This window comes from Mustela erminea, chromosome 15 (genome assembly GCF_009829155.1).
Source record: "Mustela erminea isolate mMusErm1 chromosome 15, mMusErm1.Pri, whole genome shotgun sequence".
NCBI classification, from domain to species: Eukaryota; Metazoa; Chordata; class Mammalia; order Carnivora; family Mustelidae; genus Mustela; species Mustela erminea.
In genome coordinates, this window is record NC_045628.1 from 76,916,037 (window position 1) to 76,938,176 (window position 22,140).

Consider the following 22,140-nt stretch of genomic DNA (forward strand, 5'->3'; position numbering starts at 1 on the left):
TGTCCCTCCTGGTGAGAATACTTACAAGTTTAACACTCCTTAAGGGGATTTGAGGCTTCACTTCATCAGGAAATTACCTCATGTCATGTTTATTAAACAAGCACTGATTATGGACCAGATACTCTTTATGATCCAAAGACAAAGACATGACCTTTAGCCATGACAGAAATCCTGTAAATATAAAAATATAAGTGCCATGCTAAGTCCTATGGATAATCCATGAAGGAATGACAAATTCTACCAGGAGATCTGAGGCAAATCTGTATCACCTCACCCCACGGGGGGAAGGGGGTGGTGGTGGGGAAGGAAAGCACAGGCAAATTCAGAAACTCCACAGCCACCTTCCAGAATCAGACCTGAGGAAGTGTTCTTCAGTATTCAGTCTGCTCTAAGTAAAACCACCCGCTCTGGCTCCCTCCACCATGACACATGGGCCATTCGGAAAGACCAACTCTGTCAGGTCACTGGCCACAGCTGAGACCATTGCTTTCGGTTCACGTTTCTCAGAGACCAGGCTTTCTGAAATGAGGTAAAACAGAAAATGAATTCTGCTAAGTCGCACTTGTGCTCAAGTCTTGTAGCTTCCTAATGGAAGCATGAGAAGCAGTTCCTAAGACTGAGGCGGAAGCACCCGATACTTCCTTCTCTACTTACTGCTAAATTAGGGACTCAGTCCAAACAGCCTGGTTCCCAGGTGAGGAAGACGTCCTCTGGAGAAGCCACCAGTGAGGGCCCCGGATTCAACTTCTCCACCGCCTGTGCTGGGCTGTGGGAGCTCCACAGACCCTCATGCTGGAGGGCAGACAGGATGGAGGCCGAGGAAACTCTCTCGGCAGGGCCTGCGCGGGAACGCAGCCGCGGGAGGTGGCCGGTGAGTGTCAGATCTCAGGACCAGGAACCTCCAGCAACGTGCACTGTCTACATGGTGAAAGAACAGATCATTTGCTCTTGACATTTATAGACAGGGAACCACGGCTGCTCTTGATGAAAGTTTTAAAGATTCAGAGAATTTTCAGAAGTGGAACAATTCCTTTTAAAGGCAAAGTGACTCTGCAGAACACTTGTCCTTGAACATGATTAAATAAGAAAGGTTTAGCAGGAGTGGGAAGAGAGGTTTCCCTTAAGTATTAGAATGTACTCACTAAAATCATTTTCTTTTATAGAATAATGAACTTGGCAGTTTGCTCTACATAGGAGAATAAAGACAATTGATACAATCCAACTTTATTTTACTTCATTATAACAAGAATTTTCAAAAACTCATGACTCTATGCTATTTCTAGTGTTTAAATACAAAACGTTCCAAATGTAGCACAAACAGCGTAAGCTAATGCATAAATGGATTTGGATGAAGTCCTATGAACCAAATTATTCCTTTTTGTATGTTTGAAAGCAAAGTGTGTTGCCATGTTGTTGAAAAGTCATAGGATGAGGCCCTGGGGTCTTTGGTGGGGAGGCCGGTGGGTCAAGTGAGAAACCCTGGGGTTTGTCCCTCCTGAGCTTTAGCTCTGAGTGGACTGAGGGTGTGGTCAGCGGCTTGATGGGCAAAGCCAGTCCTTGGTCTATTCTAGTTTTCTCTTATAAACACCCCGAAGCTAACTTTTCGGATGTGCTCTTTTCTAACATTGAGAAAGGGCTTTTCTTGGCTGCCAGGAAGCAGGGAGCAGGCTGTGGTGAGTGATTATCTGGAAGCAGCCAGGCATAAGCTTAGATGCTTTGGAAAAGTGGGGCGGGGTGGGGGGGACAGAGAGACAGATTCTTCTTCCTTTTGTGGACTGGGGAAGAGGGTACTTGGTGACATTTTCCTGAGTCTGAAAGGAAGAATACAGGTTTGAAAGGTTTGGAATTGTACATTAAAACAGAGACACATCCATATTGGGGAAACAAAACAAAACAGAAAAAGGCATAAACATACTTTTATTTCAAATTAAGATTTCTGAAACTATACTCATTGTATTATAGTCTGTAACTAAAAAAGACATAGCACTAAAATAATTCCGTTAATTTTAACTTTTGAGGGTTTTTTTTTTTAAAAGCACCACTTAAAACTTACATATTCCCCCCAAAAATTAAATATAGAAAAGTCATTCTACCATCGGAGTGAGTTTGAGAATGCACTAGGAAACAACAGGGCCAATTTTTCAACCTCTGGTTATTGATATGGAACACTAAATTCAAAGCCAGTTTGAGAATTTCCTACATTGCTCACTTACAGGAAAACAAAACAAAGAGTTTCATAGTAAATTTCTAGCCCTTGGAGGGCTAACCTGTTTTCCTGACTGTGGGTTACTGGCCAGATGACCTCTGAATTTTAACTTCATCATCCAGAAAGATAACATATAGGATTTCCAAGGGTTTTATTTTTTTGAGGAGAACTAAGAAATGATCACAACTGTAACACACACATTAAAAAAAAAAAAGTCGGAACTAGTCGTAACGATGTCTGAAAACTTTTAGTCTTAGATTTATTTTGAAACCAACTTCCAAACAAGAGGGAATGAAGGAGCCGAAACTTGCTCCCACACCTTCTGAGCAAGTCCCTTTGGACTCATTTCCTTGTCACCGCAGCCAAGGACCGACTATGAAAGTCACTCCTGGGCACTTGCTCAAGGCCTGTCCTCAAAGCCTCGCTCACACCTCCCCATCCCCCCAGTACCCCCCAGTCCCAGAGGAGACAGCGCTGGGGGCTGCGGCCACCTCATCGCTTGGTGGAGCGCTTCTCATACTTCTCCTGGCCGCCGCGCTTCCTGTGCGGGGAGTGGCCACCAGCGCCCCGGGCCTGGAAGCTGGGCTTGTAGGGGTGGCCTCTGTGCTGCTTCCGGTTCTCTTCTTTCTGGCTCTGGCTTTTGGAGGGTTCCTTGCTGCCCTCTTTTTGCTCAGGGTCTTGCTCTTTATGGGATGGCAGCGTGTTCTTGATTGTGTTAATCAGAAATCTCTTATTTGTACCAGCGAGAGGACACTTCATCCTGGGAAGGAAAAAGAGAGAACATTCTCAAACCGAATCATTTGCTCCAGAGCTGCACCCACCGGTCATGGGTTCCTGCCAAAGAATTCTGTGTCCACAGAATCAAGTTTCTGAATACGTTCAGCTTTCCTTGCATGCCACCTAGTGTAAACTGTGAGTACAGGGGGGAAAAGGCAAGACATTTGGAATTCTCCAGCTCCACCGATCTGCCCCTTAGCTGCCCCTCTCTTCCTTATTGGGACTAACTTTCCCACCACTATGCCTGTGCGGGTCTTGGCCACAATGTGAAAGAACAGGATTCCTTCTATTTTCTCCCTGAATAATAGATGCCCGATTTGACTATAATCTGCATTTCTGAGCTAAATTGATCGTGGCTTGTTTTTAATTACCAAAGAGTGACAGTGAAGTCCCTCTCTGAGGAACAAAAAAAGTATCTGTTGCCATATCTTGGATGCTGGGGCTCAGTACAGCAGAAAAAAAATTATCCAAAGAATCTATGAAAATGCAATAGTCACCTTTTATCTTTAAAATAATCTCACTTTCCATATCAGGCTTTTAGTTTGTGTTCTGTTGGGGGGGTACTTCAAGGAGGCCCATGCTCTGGGTCAGTTTCTGTGTAGTATATATTTAAGCAGCTGGTGATTCAAGTTTACCCAAGAGACAGGATGTAACTAATTAAATTATTATTTTGCATGCTTATGTATATACTACAGTATTATTTTTTCTTTTTCAAGTGCATAAAGCTTTCATTTGGGGGAAGAAACCCCCACACACAGATGAGAACCTGCATATTTCTCTTGACCTTCGGCTGTCTGTTACACGATGGGCTGTTTTAGGAGGATACTGACCCCCCCAAATCATGTCACTCAGAGTGGCTGGCATTAAGCAAAGATGAGTGGAGGATTCTAGAATCTCCATTTTTGTGTCAAACTTGGGATAAAAAAGAGAATCCCACACACTACTCCAAAATCAACCCAGCAGTGCCCCCACCAGGGCGATTTTATTGTCTAGGACCCTATCAGTGAAATGTGAGCAGATATTAGGTTCATAGCACTTACAGGGGTCAGACCAGCTCAAGCAATCAGAAATGGCATCGAACCTGGAAGTAAAATACGGAGAAAAAGAAGAGAAAATGTTTCCTGTAGCAAATAAGCAATTCTTGCGCCTCTAGGAACAGAGAAAACCTCTGAGAAGAATCAAAGGTGCTGTAGGGACTTGATGTGCAAGCGTGCTTCGGGCTCAGGCCGGGAGAAGTGAGGAGAGAAGGAGCTAGAACAAGGAGAGAAAGGAATGGAGAGAGCAGGGCAGTGGAGTGTAGTAGGAGCAGCGGGAACACTTAGAGGGGGTGGCGACCCTGGAGTTTTTGTTGTGTTTTTCTTTTAGTGCCGGAGTTTATAAGCCACGGTGAATGAGATGAGGAGTGAAGAAGAAAGGCAGTGACAAAGCTGTGATGTCGTGAGGGCACTACACCGTGGAAGTCCCGGGAGCCCTTTGGGGCTTCACTTAGCTTCCAGAGAGAGCAACCACTAGACCTAGATTCAGAAGAGTATGGCACACTGATGTCACCAAAGGGCATAATAGGGCTGGCCAGTAGGACAGAAGTGCCCCTCTTTGCCAAATGTGGCCCCATACTTAGTGTAGGAGCAGAATCTTTGGAATGAGTAAGTGGACGACGTGTGTCAGCCAGCTCCACAAGCATTCTGCGATCTTTTCCCTGGAGTGGTCCAGCTCAGTGCTGGTGAAACTGGTCAGTCCTTCTCTGGATTAGACATATGAAGAAAGGCAAGTATTACCAGATGGGACAATAATCAAAACAAAACCTTTGGTAACTCCTGGTGAATTCTGCTCTATTTTGCTCTCTTCCAAGGGAGATCACCTTTCCCACCATCTGCTCATCCTAGATGAACAAAGCTCTTCTGCTAGAGACCCTCGGAGTTCCTGCTGAGAGTTGGGGAGTGGGGACTGCCCTGGTGACAGCAAGCGAAAGAGCTGGTCAGAGAATGGGAGGACTTTCTAGAATCAAGCCACAAGAAAAGTGGCCTTTACATCTCTTTTTTAACATTAGAGATGGGATTTTTAATGTTCGTTGTGCCTAAGAATCTATTCCAGGTGAGGAGTCAAAAGCAGCTGGGAGAGAATTTGGTTTACCTGGTGGCGGTGGGGGGTGCTGAGAGTGACTGCTCCCAAACATACCAGGACATGCTTTTGAAATGACAGTGAGTGTTTACGTATACTTGTAATAAGTAAGGCAGGGCAGTGAGGTAGAGAGGTGGCTGTAAGCAGATATGGACGTACGAGTAGTTAATGAGTCCATATAGAGAAATTATGAAATCTGTAATGAAAGTATCACAGCGTAAGGAGTCTAACAGAGCTGCCAACATCTGTGGAAATCCGCTGGGAGGGAACTGCTCTAGCCTTCGGCTGGTAACTTATTTTGCTGAACCTCACAGCTGGGTGTTGCATTGCTATAAACACATACGACATGGTACTGGCCGAGCATACATGCTCTGAAGCCACACTATCTATCAGATTGAACCCTGAGCATGTTACATAGTCTCCCCATTGCCTCGTATCTGTTAAATGTGGGATCTTAGCAGTGACTATCTTCATGGAATGCTTGCCGACCAAATGAGTGAGTGCTTAGAATCATACTAATATATAACAAGCACTTGGTACACATTAGCTCTGGTTTATATCCTGGCTCTCCTCATTAGCTTTGTGACCAAGGGCAAGTTACTTAACTCCCCTGTGCATCAGTTTTCCCCATTTTTAAACAGGAGTAGTAGAAATATCGGCCCAGTGGGAGGATTTATTGACATGCATACAGCACTTAGCACAGGACCTGGCCCATGGTAAATCTTCAGTACACGTGACCGATGGGGCTACAGTTTCTTATCCACCATTCCAAAATATTAAAACTTTTGAAAATCAAGTTCTCTATATGATGCTGAAACTCGTTTGGCAGCAAAACCTGGCCTAACCTGACACTGGGCTGTTTATGTCTAGTCTTTATCGCAGTTAGCATAAGCGTATGTGTGGGGGCAGAAATGATCATGTGTTGAACAAGAATCCCTGGGGGCATTCATAGTACACACTGGGTATGTACCTTTCTAAAATGTGAAATTATCTCAACTTAGAAACTTGGAGGGATTCAAGGGTTTTCAACAAGGGATTGTGGACTATTATTATTATTATTATTATTCACTCTCTTCATGAAAAAGAATATAGATAGCACATCAGTTAATACAGCAGGGACTTCTCCTTGAGAGCAACTCAAGATAACATGCAAAAGTCTCAGACGACTTGAGAAAAGAAGCTAACCAAGAACAGAGCAGGCTAGCTGATGTTCCTCAGTGAAAAAAATTAAAAACAAACAAAACCTGAGCCATCAGGAAAAAGTCAATGAGCTCTTATAGAAATTTTCATAAAAATGGTTAAAATGAAAAAGTGTTGGTACTCTGGGGCACCTGGGTGGCTCAGTTGGTTAAGCTTCCGATTCTTGGTTTCGGCTCAGGTTCTGGTCTCATGGCTGCTGGGATGGAGTCTAGTGGTGAGCTCACACTCAGTGGGCTTCGGATATCCTCTCCGTTTGCTCCCTCTCCTGCTCGCACACATGTGTACCCTCTCCCTCTTATAAATAAATCTTAAAAAAAAAAAAAAAAAAGTTTTGGTGGGCTGCCTCGGTGGCTCGGTCATTAAGCATCTGCCTTGGGCTCAGGTCATGATCTCATAGGGCTCCCCACTCAGACAGGAGCCTGCTTTTCCCTTTCCCACTGCTTGCTACTCCCCCTACTTGTGCTTTCTCTCCCTCTGTCAAATAAATAAATAAATTTGTTTAAAAAAAAAAAAAGTTTTGCATTTCCTCATACTGTGTAAGCCCTGTAGATGCTCTTCAAATAGAACACTGAGGGCTGGGGTATGTAGGTGATTTCCGAAGTCTGTCCCAGTTTTAAAATTCTCTGCTTGTATTCTGCCTGTTAAACCCTTTAGAAAATTACTCTCCTCTCATTCATCCCATAAGAAAATTCATTTCTGGGTCACCTGGGTAGCTCAGTTGGTTGAGCATCTGACTCTTGATTTCAGCTGGGATCACGGTCTTGGGGTTTTAAGATCGAGCCCTGCATTGGGCTCTGTGCTCGGCGTGCAGTCTGTTTGGGATTCTTTCTCCCTCTTCCTTTACCTTCCCAGCAATAAATAAATACATAAATACATAAAATCTTAAAAAGAAAAAAAGAGAAAACTCATTTCATTGATGTGTCTTGTTTCTCAGCTCTTTCTTGGTGCCATTTCCCCCCAGACTTGAGATGACATGATAAGCTCGCGTTAGGTATGCACCATTCCAGAGCTTTTCATGTCTGCATTGAGGTAAAACCCGGGCCCTAGAGTGAGAGCACAGGCTGGGGCTGCTCAAGGTACCTGCACTATATAACATCACTAGCTATGTCCCGAGACATGCTGCTGCGGTTGGGGACCCAAGAGGCCACCAGATGGAGCGGCTGCTTCCCTGTCTGCAGCTCTGACCCACACAATGTCAGCTTCCTCACCCTGGCCAGCTGTTTTTATTTTTGGTTTTAGAAAGGTATATTAGCTCATGTGGAAGGAACTGATGTAAGTATAAACAGATACAAAACTCTAAATATAATAAGACCGCTTACGGCTGCACTGGGAGAGTACTGAGGACAGCACTGTCAGACACAGGGTCTGGCATCCTCACTCTGGTAAACTTTAAAAGGCAAGTGCTTTACTTCACTTCCAAAGCTGTCAGCCCAGCTGTGGAGGCTTCTGCATTCCCCAGGAGAGGTAGATTCCTGGAGAATCTGCCATTAGAGAGACCTGCGGACTGACTGAGGCTGGGATTGTAAGCTTTTCACTTTTCTCTCTCTCTTTCTTTTTGAATGAGTACATGATATAACATAATGTGTAAAAATAAGGCACTTCCTCCTTACAATTATCATATTTGACTTAGGAAAAACAGTAGACTGTAAACAAACTTAGAGAACAGAAAAGGAAGAGATATGTAATTTTTTTCTTTCCAGTTTTAATAGTTTTTAGCTTTACTGCTGAAGGATAGAAGTAGTAATATCTAGCATGCTACACAGTCAGACCTGCCAGTTTTTAAAAAGAAGATGTTATTTATTTTAGAGAGAGAGGTGGGGAGGGGCAGACAGAGACAGAGCGTCTCAAGCAGACCTGGCTGAGCTTGGAGCCTGACATGGGGCTCGATCTCAGGACCCGGAGGTCACCAGAGCCGAAACAAGAGTTGGACGCTTAACTGACTGAGCCATCCAGGTGCCCCAGACCTGCCACTTTTGGATTCTAAAATAGTTCCATGAACATGACCCATCAGCTATTGGTACGTGATCACTAACCAGTGGGAATGATAACATTGCAGACACTGGCTTCCATGAAGTAATCGTCCCATGCCGTCACGTTACTGACGTCACCTTGTTCCACTTCTACAACCATCCAACACTTTATGGGCAGACAAGAGATGAAGAAAAGCAATATATCTGAGATCCCAAGCTGGTAGGATTGGAATCGGAGGGTCTGATGCTGAGGTCCACCCTCCCAAATCGGGTTGGGAGAGCTGTGTGGAAGCTTGTTCCCACGATCCCTAGGCCTCTGTTTCCCTAACCACAAAAATAAGATTCATAATTTCCCAAGGCCTGTTGTACTTCACAGAAGTCCACACCAAGTACAGTTAGAATGTTTTCTGCCTCTGTCCTAGCCTTGCCCGTGTCAGTGACTCTCCACTTGACACGGCGTACAGATCTGCTTCTTGCTGCCCGTGCCAGGCAGAGCAGTCTTGGCAGCAGGCATGCCAACAGGCTCTTCACCTGTGGTTTCTTTGCCTCACGGCTCTGGCCACTGACTGGCCACCTGCTTATGCCGCAGCGGGTCTCTGTCTCTCTCTGCTCCTTCTTCCCGATCCAGGATGGTGTCGGGAGGGCATTAGGCTGGGTCCTGCAGTGAAGATAAATCCCCGGCTACCTGTCTACGTATTTGTGGTCCGTAGCAGACCACCAAGAGGAACAGAGTATGTGTGAGGATAAAGCTCAGAAGCAGGTATGTGAATAGTGGTGTCCAGAGAGAGACGACAAGGCCGCTGTCCTTGGCCTCCAGCTCCCTTAGCTACACACATTATTTCCACGGCGATGTGACGGAGCGGGACTCCATCACACACACGGGGCTCTTGACTCTCTTTCATAACTGGATCTGAAAGGCTGGGGGCAGCTGTGGGCAGTTGGGGGCAGGGAGCACTGACGAGCCTGCAGCTGTCGGACAGAAACACACGGAGAGAGGTGGTGTGGTACAAGGAGGATCCATCCGGGCATGAGAAAGCAAACGATGATCCATTCAGCAGCAGTTAGCTTGCTGGGGCCCTTTGGGGCCCATGTTCTTTAGCTGTAGAGTAAAGGCTTTGCATCTCTGTGCCTGAATTTATGCCAAGAGCCTCGTCCGTGAGTCAGTCTGAAACGGGAGCCCTTCCTTCCCCGCCTGCCGGTTCTAGCACGCTGCGTTGTGCTTACCTGCTCACTTGTCCATATCCACCGACGGATGAACAACTTGAAGGCCAGGACAGGGAGTCTTCCTTACTGCTGCCTGAGCCTGGCCTCTTAATAGATCTACTGGCGCTCAGTCAAATGAATGAAAAAAAAAGTGCCTGCATAAAACTTGAGAGATAACCAACAGCTGATGAGATACAAAGGAAGAACCACATGGATGATTCTTCCCCTTATCACCAGAATGGCCACCAACACTAAACAGGAAAGCACCCAAAAAGGCCCTTCTCCTTAAAACTGGGTTAAAAAAACCCTGAAGACTCATTTTCTGTCAAACTTTGTAACTTTTCGTACCGTATATAAGCCTTTCCACACATAAGTCTGAGGTTCTGTGAGCGCTAGACTCCAAACTTACAATTGGGCTACAGGTCAGCTGATGTGAGTGCGACTAGAATAAAAACAGCTTTGTGGACAACGAAGCTGGGTGCATTTCTGAAATTTGTGCTTATAAATTCCTTTGTGTTGACGAAAAAGAAGTCATATGGGCCCATACTTCAGCTCCCTTGAGGCCTCTGTCAAGAACAGCTTCTGAAGAGATTCTTTTGCTGAAATACATCCACGGAAGTACAGAGCACCAAATGGTCTCTTTCTTTATAAAATAAAAAATGGCATTCTGTGGCATTTTCTTTAGTTCAGCAATCCCTTTCTGGCAATGGTTCAACTACCTCACTGAGATCTTTTCATGGACTATCGAGGAGGGAAAAAAATGGCACTCTCGTTCTATTTTCAACTTTAAAGCAAATATAAAGTTCTTCTAGATGCTTAGAAAAACACACTGTGGCCCACAAGTAAGCAACAGATTGTCTCCTCCTTTAAGATCTGTCCCAGAAGATGTGTTGACGGGGATGGAACTTGGGACTCCCCTGTCTGAGTGCCCAGCTACCCAGTGCTATGGAGCCACCTGCCCATGGGAGAGGTGTGGGAATGCTTTCCATTCTGCAGAGCACGCTGCTTCCATTCTTTACAACACACAGGGACTGTTACGGTGGTTTTCAAATTTGTGTGCACTTTAGAATCACCCGGGTATCTTTTTAAAACCCCAAGCTCAGGCCACACCCCAACTGATAATCAGTGATGGTGGGACAGAGACATTAGTATTTTGGGAGCTTCTCAGATGATTTCAAAAGTGCAGATAAGTTTGGAAACCACTGGATTAGTAGTTACAAGTTTTTATTGATTTACACACGCACGCACACACGCACGCACACATGCACGCACACTGAAACAAATGGAAAACCAGTTATCCTCCCAGGACGAGCACGATGGGGAAGATGTTCTTTGTCTCAGCACCAGGGAGCAGACGCAAGTCATGGCCGTCCTTCAGTCAGACCTGTTTGCGTAGCCCGCATTGGTCAGGGTGTCCTGAACCAAGAGCTGCCTCCAGGAAGAGGACCTGTGCGAATGTTTGAACAGTAAGTGAACTGGCTGGTTATTTAGATGTGAGTGAGCCTGTCACTTCAAGGAGAACAACTCACAGTTTTTACTGGCAATGACAGAACTTGAATTTTCAAGTGCAAGAAAATTAGACTTTTGGAAAACTGTGCGCTTGACAAGTTCCCAACATTTAAAAGGCTTTTCTGATGAGATTAATGGTAGTAGTTACATATGTATTCCTTTAATATCATATAATGAAATGTGTTAACATTTGGAGGATGACTCCCTGAACCAGCATTTTTGAGACGACCATTGCATGATGTTACAAAATCATGTATGAGGAGAAGATTCGGTCAAAGTGTAAGGTAGATGAAGGGATTTTTATTATAACAGAACATGAAGAGTCTACATTAATAAAAAGAATGTTAAGAAACTACCACTCATTGAGGTTATTTGCAAAGTTTTGATGAAGGATTAAAGAATACCATAAATTTTCAGGAAAGGCTATTGAAATACTTCTTCCTTTTCCAAATATACATTGGTGTGAAGTTGGATTTTCTTCATATACTTTAATCAAAACAACAAGTTGTAGAGGCTTACATGAAATCCCAGGTGTCTTTTATAAGGGGGGATGAGGAGGTTTACAAAAATATTAAAAAGAGTATCACTTTAACGTAGTATTTTTTCCCCAAAATACAGTTATTTTTTATAAAATATATATCATTCCCTTTAGCATGTAATAGGCTTATTATTTTTAAATACATTAATAAATAAATCCTTTAAAATTGCTCACTTTAAATTTCAAATACAGTAAATACTGATAATCCACATAAAAAAGGTTCTTTGTCATTGTCAATAGTTTTTAAGTGTGTAAAGGAACCTAAAACCAAAAAGTCAGAGGACAGCCATTATAAGACAATTGAGAAAAATAGCCATGTCAGCAGGAATTCTTATCCTGTAGACTAACGGGAACTTGGAAGTTTCAGATCCTGTCTTCCCAGGATGTTCCTCTTCTAAGTTTGGAATGCTTTACTTGGCCTGCCATCTCTTACTCCCTCTTCAATATGCTTCTTCCTCCTTCATGGGAAGAGCTGCCAGTTGTCCCCCAAATAGCCATTCTTCCTTTCTTCTACAGTAAAAGAACCCCAGATATTCATCTGGCACATGACTTCCTGGGGGAAAAAGACTGAATTCCTGCCGGTGTAGCTGAGCTAGGTAAAGACATGAAATGAAATTCTGACCAATGGGGTATATGTAGAAATGGTGTAGGCAACCACCGGGCAGTGCCTTTAAGTGGGGGTGGGGGGGCACCTTCCTTCTTTTCTTCCCTTCTGCTGACTGAACTGGGGAAGGAATGGCTGCTACCGTAACAGACCACGTGGAAAAGCATCACACCCTATGGCTGGGAGATGTAGAAAACTGGAAGAGACAACTTTGTGGAACTGCTGACCTTACTGGTATAAAGCCCAACGCGCACATCAGTACTCACACAAATGGCAAGATGACCTGTGCCCATGGTAACTCTCTCCAGGGGAAACAGAGATGACACTGATCAACTAGTTTTTTCACTAGCAGAAAGTTCTGCTAAGACAGTAAGTGGCAGAAAGATTGTCAGGATAAATGACTTCCACCGGAGAAATGCCTAGAAGCCACTGATCTCCTTGAACACTCCTAATGCAGCAAGAACCCTGACTGACATGTTCTTATTCCTGGCCAAGCCATGAATTCATGATTTAGCTCTCCACTGATTGTTTCACACACAGTACTGGATTGGACCAGTGGCTGCGGTCAGCCTGGTCACAGTCCTGCCTTACACTGAACACCTAAGCAGCCTGCCCCTAACCAACTTTGTACCAATTTAATTCACTGGAGTAGAGGCACCTTTAACTCTGTAAAGGACAGAGGGGGACTAGAAAGAAGATAAGGGCAGATCCAACTAACACTGACTGCTGCATGATGGGAATCGTGCAAATATTTCCAAACATCCTATCTCACCAAAACTGTATAACTATCCTTCCACAAGGAGAGCATTTTATTGAATCTAAGATGATTACATATGTTACATACAGATTGACTCGCACTGGATTATTTCTTTTTCTATCACTTTATCCATAAATACATCAGAATGAACTTCTGAAAGATAATAACTTTAAAAAATGAAGTAACATCAAAACCACTATCACACCTAAAAAATCCACCTTAATTTCTAAATATCATCAAATACCCCAACTGTTTCCTAAATGTCTTTTTATAGTTACTTTGGATAAGGATCCAAATAAAGTATACATTTTATTTGATGTGCCTCAAATCTATTAATTCATAGGATATCCCTCCTTTTCTCTGCAATTTATTTGTTAAGGAAACGCGGTTGTTTGTCCTGTAGAGTTCCCCACATACAGGATTTTTGTGATTTCATCACCGTGGTGTCAGTTACCGTGTTCCTCTGCCCTCGGTACTTCCTGCGAACTAGTAGTTCTAATGGAGATCTGATCAGATTTGGGTTCAATCCTTTGACAAGGGTATCTCATAAATGGTGGTGTGCTCTTCCCTACTGCATCTTTTTGTGGCACGGAGATGGGTCAGTGGGTTCAGATGTGGTCAGCCTGACCTGTCCCAGAACTGTCCCCAGCAACTCCTCATCTGGTAGGGTTAGTGGCCAGTGACCTTTGCCTAGGCCCAGTGTATCCTTAGGAATTGCAAATGAGGACTTTCTTTTTATTTTAAAAGGGATAATTCATACAGAATGGAATTTATCCTTTTTAAGTAACAGGTGTGAAGAGTTTTGACAACTGTACAAAGTTGGGTAATCATCACATTAGTCAAGATATGAACTGTCTCTGTCACCCACAGAGTTCTGCAGTAAATCCCTTCCTTCTGTCCCCATTTCCTGGCAACCAAGGATCTGCTTTCTGTCCCTACAGTTCTGGGTTTTCTAGAACACCACGTAAGTAGACTCCCACACTGTGTAAGGTTTTGTGTCTGGCTTCTTTCCCTTAGCAGGGTGTCCCTGTGTCTGCTTCTATTCCTCTTTGTTAAGGAGTAGCACTGAATGTACGGCTAGAACCTCAATTTGTTTATCCAGTCATCAGTTAGTGAACATCTGGGTTGTTTCCAGTTTTGAGCTGTCATGAATAAAAGTGCTACACATATTACTGTGCAGATTTTTGTGGGGGCTTCAGTTTTCAATTCCCTGGTAATTTTTTAGAAGAACTCTCTATGTATAAGAAACAGCCAGCTATTTTTCAAAATGGCTGTACAATTTTCATTTCTGCCAACAATATGTGAGGGTTCTAATTGTTTTATGTCCTCAGCCTTATTTGGTAGTCAGTCTTTTTAAATTTTAGATATTTTAGTGCCCGTATAGTGGTAACTAACTATGGTTTTAATTTGCATTTCTCTGGTAACCAATGTTTTGAGCATCTCTTCATATGCTGATTGGCCAATCCTACATCATTTTCAGTAAAGTGTTTCTTCAAATCTTTTGTCTATTTTAAAATCAGATTGTTTTCTTATTGAGTGGCTAAGAATTCAAATGATGCTCTAATTCTGTAATCCTTGTCCATTTAATAGATGTACCTTTTTTTTTCTTTTTTGAAGATTTTATTTATTTATTTATTTGTCAAAGAGAGAGAGTGAGCACAAAAGCAGGCAGAGTGGCAGGCAGAGGCGGAGAGAGAAGCAGGATCCCTTCTGAGCAAGGAGCCCGATGCAGGACTCGATCCCAGGACCCTGGGATCATGACCTGAGCCAAAGGCAGTGGCTTAACTGACTAGGCTACCCAGGCATCCTGGGTAGTACTTCTACAACAAAGTTTTTTTCAATAATTATTTGGTAATTCTGAGGTATAATTGGTACAGGGAACAGAATAAATGTTTTATTCTTCTTTTCTATTTGCCCATTTTATAAATAATGATTTGGTTCCACAGCATTCTCCAAAAGGGACCATTAAGCTTCTTTTGTGATTATCATTATGACTTCATAGATTTTAAGTTTTCATGATAACTTTATTCTTCTTGGTGATCAAATTATCCCATCTAGTGGGAGACCTTTCAGGTGGTTTCTTGAGTCTTTCTGACCTCACTTTCTGGCTCCTTTTAACACATTTTCTGCCTGTGTAGGAAGAGTTTGGCCTTATGCACAGAGAGGTCTGGCCTCTGGGAGGTAATCTCAATTCTCAGAGGTAATGTTACATCTGACAGACCTGTCTTTGTTCCGGATAGATCTTAAGATGGGTCAGGCCCCACTTGATGGTCTTAGGGTAACAGCTGACCATGCCTCCTCCCCACTGCCCCCCCCCCGACAAAAAAACCCCAAGCATGTGATTTAGGGTGGGAGCTTTGGGTCATGTGGTCCATGTCAAACTGGAGATTGAGATCAACCATGTGAGCAATTAATTAATCATGCCTAAGTAATGGAATCCCAATAAAAAACTTTGAATACCAAGGCCTGGGTGAGCTTCCCTGATAAGCTGTGTGGGTAATGTATCCTGACTCTAGGGAGGAGACAACAAAAGTTTCACATTTAGAACCCTCGCAGACAATGCCCTTCATGCCTTTACTGGGGCTGATTTTAATCTGTATGCTTTCCCTGTAATAAACTGTAACTGTCAGTATCATAACTTTCTGTGAATTGTATGAATTCGTCAGTGACTTACGGAAGAGGAGGGTACTTTGGGGAACTTCCTGAATTTGCAGCTGGTATAAGAAGCTAGAGGGGCGCCTGGGTGGCTCAGTGGGTTAGGCCTCTGCCTTTGGCTCGGGTCATGGTCTCAGAGTCCTGGGATCAAGCCCTGCATCGGGCTCTCTGCTCAGCAGGGAGCTTCCCCCTCTTTCTCTGCCTGCCTCTCTGCCTACTTGTGATTTCTCGGTTTCAAATAAATAAATAAAATCTTAAAAAAAAAAAAAAGGCAGCGAGGGCAGTCTGGGGACTGTGACCTCTAACTTGCTGTCTGGTGAACTCCAGGCACTGCCTCGGATCTGCAATCAGTTATTTTTCTAATGTTCTTGGTCTTCTTTTAGTGAGAAGTGGTATTTATATATTGCAATCTGGATGCCAGGGGCACTCACTGCTACCAAGTGGGCGGTCATCATTTCTAGCACTTTTCCATGAACAGAGCTGGAAAAAGCTTTCCTTCCTTCCTATCTTTCTTCTTCTTCTTTTTATTTTTAAGAGAAACTCTAGCATGGTTTTGTACTGATATTTCCAATTCAAATTTAGGATTATAGGTTTTTACTTTGATTTTATATCTGTGTCTCTTTGACACTGGAGATGAGGGTATTTTTAGCAAATAAATATTTACTTTGTGTTATCCTGTTACGTGACAATTTCAGAAAAACATCAGTATTGTTGACAATATGATGACTGAAAACAGTTTAGGATTTCTTGTTAGTTCCTTTGGGTACAGAGTCCAATTTCAGCTCCGAAGGAGTTCCTTTATGTGCGGCTAAGCCATCCACTAAATGGCTTTTTAGGTCTATTTGTTTTGTTTTGCTTGATTTTTAAGGATTGCCTTTTCCTTCTATTTATTTAACTTTGTTTTATATTTTATGTAAACCATATGCACGGTTCTAAGAGTCAAGTCTACAGAATGAGGTACATTCTGAAGTTACATCTAACTCTAATCATCCACAATCCGCCACCGTAGTAGGTTCTAGAATGTAGAACCTACTACGGAGGCGGATTGTGGAGTCAGCATATTTATTGAAGCCTGTGTTATGGCTAAAATGAATCTTAAAAATGCTTAAGATTAAATTCTTAAGATTAAATTCTTCCTTTGTTTCTAAACTTTTAAGTCTTAGGGCTCTGTTGTGTGTGTAGAAACTGTAAAGGCAAACTTTAGTTCTACACAGCTGAACTGTCACATAATATAAATACTTGCAAGTCGAATTTTAAAAAGAAATTTCCATTGACTAAGGACCATAACTAAAACAGAGATCCTCAAATAATGGACACTGATATCTCTCTCACACGGTGCCTCTGGGCAGTTGGTGCCTCTGGGCTTGTATCTATGTGTCTTCTGGGGTTCTGTGAACAAAGGCTTGTTCATAGCGCTATAAGGACTGCTCTCCTGTCCACACTCCCTGCCCTCTCCTTCCGGGTCTCAAAGCCCCTCCAGTGCTGACTCTCAGCAGGGCTCCCACTCTCCTGCTCGCCTCTGGGTGATTTCCTCCACAGTCACAGTTTTATATTCCCTCCATCTGCTAAAGACTGACATATCCACATCTTCAGCCAAGACTTTCTCTTTAATACTGTTTTAATACTGTTTTAAGGAAGATTACTCAAGAACTTACCAACCCATAGGTCCCATAGTTTCTGCTCTCGTTTTCCCACGTTTTGCCTCTTTAAGCAGTTCTTCAATTGCTTTCCTGATGGGGAAAAAAAGAGATTTGAGAGGCAGTCACTCCACCAAATTCTGAAAAATCAGTTTTTTCCAACATCTATGACCTAGCAGAATGACCAGCTTTTGAAGCATAAAACTTCAAAATTGGGGAGAAATTTTTAAAATTTAAAACACGTGGTTGATAGTTTTGAAATATAAGTAACATTAAAAAGAAACTTTCTATACGAAGGGGAAAACACTGAAAATCAAAGACAAAATGACAAAAGCACATCCATATTTAAAATGTTCAAATGCATTATTATTCTAAGAAATAATAATGGACCCAACAAGGATAAGAATGTTTCTGGCCCTTAGTGAGAGAGAAGTGCATACTATTTGCTCTGTTAACGGGGACTGCAGCTGATATAACATTTCCGGAGGACAGTTTGGCAACACGATAAAGAGCCTTCAAAATACCACATACCTGCTGACCTAGAAATTCTACTTTATCTACTTTATAGTGTGCATTGGGTAATTTTTTTAAAAAAGATTTTATTTATTTGACAGAGAGACAGCGAGGGGGGAACACAAACAGGGAGAGTGAGAGAGGAAGAAGCAGGCTTCCTGCTGAGCAGGGAGCCTGATGCGGGGCTCGAACCCAGGACCCCAGGATCATGACCTGAGCTGAAGGCAGATGTTTAATGAATGAGCCACCCAGAAGCCCGGGATGATTTTTTTTTTTTAAAGATTTTATTTATTTATTTGAGACAGAGAGAGAGGGAGAGAGAGAGAGAGAGAGTTGACTCCCTGTTGAGCAGGAAGCCTGCTTCACCCCAAGGCCCCGAGATCATGACCTGAGCCAAAGGCTGACACTCAACTGCTCAATCAACTGACCCACCTGAGAGCCCCTGGATAATTTTTATTTCAAATTTATTTGCATTATATATTACATAGGAAAACATTTGGAGAAGTATTATCAAGATGGTAAGATGAGTTTCTGGGTGATTTTAAAGTTTGTTTTTTTTCTTTTTCTGAATGCTTTTCTACATTTTCTATTTTTTCAGAGTGAATCTGTGCTATTTGTGCCATTTTTAGAAAGATAATAATAATAAAAAAACCTCCAGGAAATGTACTTATCAACCCTATTCTGAAATTCTACTATGTCCAAGGTACCATGCAAGGTGCTATGGGTAATAGAATAGGAAGATGACCATTCCTGACTTTACTATTACTTATGCTATGTAAGTATTAAAGTTAAGAAAAGAGAGGTATGGGGTGCCTGTGTAGCTCAGTGGGTTAAAACCTCTGCCTTTGGCTCAGATCATGATCCCAGGGTTCTGGGATCAAGGGCCGTGTTGGGCTCTCTGCTCAGCAGGGAGCCTGCTTCCCCCCCCCTCTCTCTCTGCCTGCCTCTCTGCCTACTTGTGATCTCTGTCTGTCAAATAAATAAATAAAATCTTAAAAAAAAGAAAGAAAGAAAAGAGAGGTATGAAGTTAGAGACAAATATAGTCCAAAGACAGAATTATATATCTAATCACAAAATTTTGGAACTGGTAATTATGCATTGATTCTATATAAAAACATTTAATTATGCTATTATAGCACTACTACAGATACAATTTACATAATCCTCCAATGATGTGAACATTCTATGAATATTTCATAATGATTCTCATTTTATCGAAGCAGATAGCTTAAAAAAGCAAATATTATTTAAAGACTTATAATAAAATATAGCAGTCCTCTGCATCACCCTTCTCTACTCACCAAAAAAATTCAATCTCAACCCTTACGAAAAATCTGCTTCTCCTGGTATTTACCTCTAATTTCTATTAGTATGCTGTCAAACTATTTCACCACCCTCTGGATCTTCAACAAATCTATTTTTGTATAATTTACACATTTTTCAATAAACTCCTACTAACAGTGAGATCTTAAAAAAAAAAATCTTTTCAGCTGACTCAGCAGCTGGACTCTCTCTGCTTCATCCTGGAGAGCCCACCCGACCATGTCAGCAAAGAATCAAATACTGACCACCTTAGACACTGTCTGATGCCCTGTTCATGTTCAGTCAGACCGTGTTTCACAGCCCAGCCTCCTGGCATCAGGAATAGGTAAGTGCATCTGCTTACCACAGATCATCAGTCCAGGAGGAAGACCCCAACTGCCTTACGGTCCCTCAAGCTGGACTTAGAACCAAACTGACATGAGACAGATTAACAGGAGAAAATCAAATTGAATAGTGTGCATAAGGGGAATCCATAGAGACAAGACATTTCAAAGATGGTGCGGCAGCATGAATGAGCTAAGGAGACAGGTAGGACCTGAGGATATAAAAGGGAGGAAGGCATTTAGCAAGAAGGTAAGAGAAGAAGTTTGGAAAAACAAGGTTGCTCTATTAGGCAGATCAGTTTTGTAGGTAAAGGGGAGTCTCAGTTACTAGCTCTCTGCCTGGTACAGGCTCTCCTTTCCAAAGTAAATTTAGGCAGTTGAGGGGAAGGCAGGGAGCTTTTTTCCCGGCATCTGCGAGGTTTTGGTTAACTCAAAATGATTTTTACACCAAGTGGCCCGTGTGGGGGCAGCCTGCCCTTGGCCTCCACACATTCTTCCTCCCATCTCTTTACAATAATAATAATAATGATAATAAAATATCCTCTTGATGTGATCTGAGGGCCTTGTCTCATCCAGTATTTCATGAAAAATGCATCCTATCTAGTTCCAAAGATCCTTTTTCACCCTCACAGATGTAAGTTAAAAAATCAAAGGGTAAAAATATTCCCAGAACACCTCCTCCCCCTTCCCATCAGTAAGTGTGGTAGTTTCTAAATAAAAGCAGGGACCCATCATACTTAGATCCGCCCATACTTATATCTCTTCTCCTGACGGCAGAAAGTGAAAAAATCTTAAGGGAAAAAGCTTTTTGGGCAGCTCCCCAATTATGAACAAACTGTGTGTCAGTCACAAATAAACTAGAATGCATTTTCCCATAAAATCCATGGTAAAATGTTTCCCTAGCTCTCTTGGACCAGCCCACAAAAGCCCATTTGTGTCATAAGACAGCTGAAATGCTGCACATCTGCAGAAAACAATATTCAATTTAAGACCTGGCAGAGATCCCGAGCCCATATTCTAGGCACCTTCAAGACTTTCATGTTTTGTTTTTTTTTTAAATTTGACAGAGAGAGAGAGAGAGAAAGCGAGCAAGCACAAGCAGGGGGAGTGGCAGGGGGAGAGAGAGAAGCAGGCTCCCCACAGGCTCTATCCCAGGACCCTGGGACCATGACCCCAGCGGAAGGCAAACACCCAACCAACCCAGGTGCCCCAGAAGTTGATGTTTATATAGTTTTGATTTCATGTAAAACCATCTCCAGCACTGTCATTAGCTTTCTCTGCCATGATTTCAGAGATCTGACTTAATAACCACAGTCAAATAGAAGAGAAGGTATAGGTATGAGAAAGGGTGACAAGGTAGAAGGAATTCACTTGTGACAGAAGAGAGGGGCGCGCTCAGTCCCTAGCAAGCATGGGAGGTGGGACCCCCACTGCCCCAGTTGGTATTTGTGATTGGTTTAACACCATGTAACGTTGGCATGGAGCTTTACTGTTGGCAAAGTGCCATCCTATCTGAACAGGACAACATAGTTATGGCGACTAGTTTACAGTTGAGTAAAGTGGTACCCTGCCTAACTTGTCTAAGGCAGCACTGCTAGTAATCCTGGAGGAGGAGTAGGGGAGAGGGGACCAGGAAGGGAGAGAGGGGACAGGGGACCAGGGAGGGAGAGAGGGGACAGGGAGAGGGAGGGGGCAGGGAAAAGGACAGAGAGTGGAGGAGGGAGAAAAATCCGCCAAACAAAATGCCCCCTGCACATGCTTAAAGGCTACACGTCCTCTGATCTTCTCCACAAACATTTGCACAGCAAGCCCTGAGGAAATGTTTCCCCTTAATCATTAAAGACAAAAAATAAAATAAAGGGGGGAAGCGAGGCCTAACAGAGCTGCCGCTGCGTCTGCACTCACTTGGAGAACCGGAGAGGCGGAGGAAGGAAGGACGCTGCACTATTTTGTCCTAAGAATGTTGAGCATTTGCTACCACTTCCCACCCCAAATTCTCCTGCCTGAGCTCCGTCTGCAGGGCTTTACTTGCAAACAGGAAAAGAAAGATTCCTAGCAATCGTGCACTTGCTCAGCAATAACAACACCATCTTCAAAATTCAGGGGAGAAGAACCGAAAGTCAGGGAATTCTTCAGGGAACTTATTGTGGCCCCTATTATTTCTCCTGGAAGTCTGGCTCATGATTCTTGGGTAAGGACGGAGCAAAGCCAGCTTCTACTGCACATTGGCGCAGAGGCTTAAATCCTTAAAGATTATGAAACATCAAGCCCAAGAAACAAGATAGTTATTTAACAAGAGGATGAAATGCAAGTGTCAGCTGCATTAAAATACAGGAAAAGCAAACAGCAGGAGAATACGGAAGCGCTAAGTATTCAGAGAACTTGGGCAAGTAAACAATTATTGAGATACAGTTCAGTTCTGGGTAATTTTTATATTTAGATTCTTCAACATCCTAAAGGTTTCTTTGTAAAACAAATTTTGTTATATTAAGATATACAGTTGGATGCAAACAAGAAGTCCAAGAAAGCCACCTCATTAAGCAGACTGTTTTCTGGGCACAGGAATCAAATGCAGTTAAGTTTTCCACGACCCACGTGTGCATTGTCTCCGCCCAGTTTTCCGCCCTTGCGGGGCTTCCTCAGGCCTGCCTGTTCATTCCATTAGCCAGCTGGTAGATGCTTAAGGAATGTGAACGGATGATAATAGCAGCTGAAATAGAAGCCAAGTGGGAAGGCAAATCTGGTACAAAATCATCTTAAAATCCAAAGTCGAGCCAATTAGTTTTGAGTTATCTGGGTCTGTGTT

At 43.0% G+C, this 22,140-nt stretch overlaps 1 protein-coding gene and 1 long non-coding RNA gene across 2 annotated transcripts in view; both read right to left on the reverse strand.

Annotated features, from left to right (window-relative positions):
* Positions 1-1,207: 1,207 nt before the first annotated feature.
* The window catches only part of LOC116574530 (protein POLR1D-like), a 45,113-nt gene continuing 24,180 nt past the window's right edge, over positions 1,208-22,140 (reverse strand). Inside the window, exons 2-3 of the mRNA XM_032315329.1 lie at positions 17,193-17,267; positions 1,208-2,966 (exon numbers count right to left, since the gene is read on the reverse strand). Of these exons, the coding sequence (XP_032171220.1) occupies positions 2,699-2,966; positions 17,193-17,267 (343 nt within the window). The 3' untranslated portion in view covers positions 1,208-2,698. The remainder of the gene's footprint in view (positions 2,967-17,192; positions 17,268-22,140) is intronic.
* LOC116574535 lies at positions 4,024-10,851 on the reverse strand. The gene is made up of 3 exons (XR_004279354.1): positions 9,496-10,851; positions 8,335-8,437; positions 4,024-4,724 (listed from the first exon to the last, which is right to left on the reverse strand). It is a non-coding gene; the product is annotated as an uncharacterized LOC116574535 (long non-coding RNA).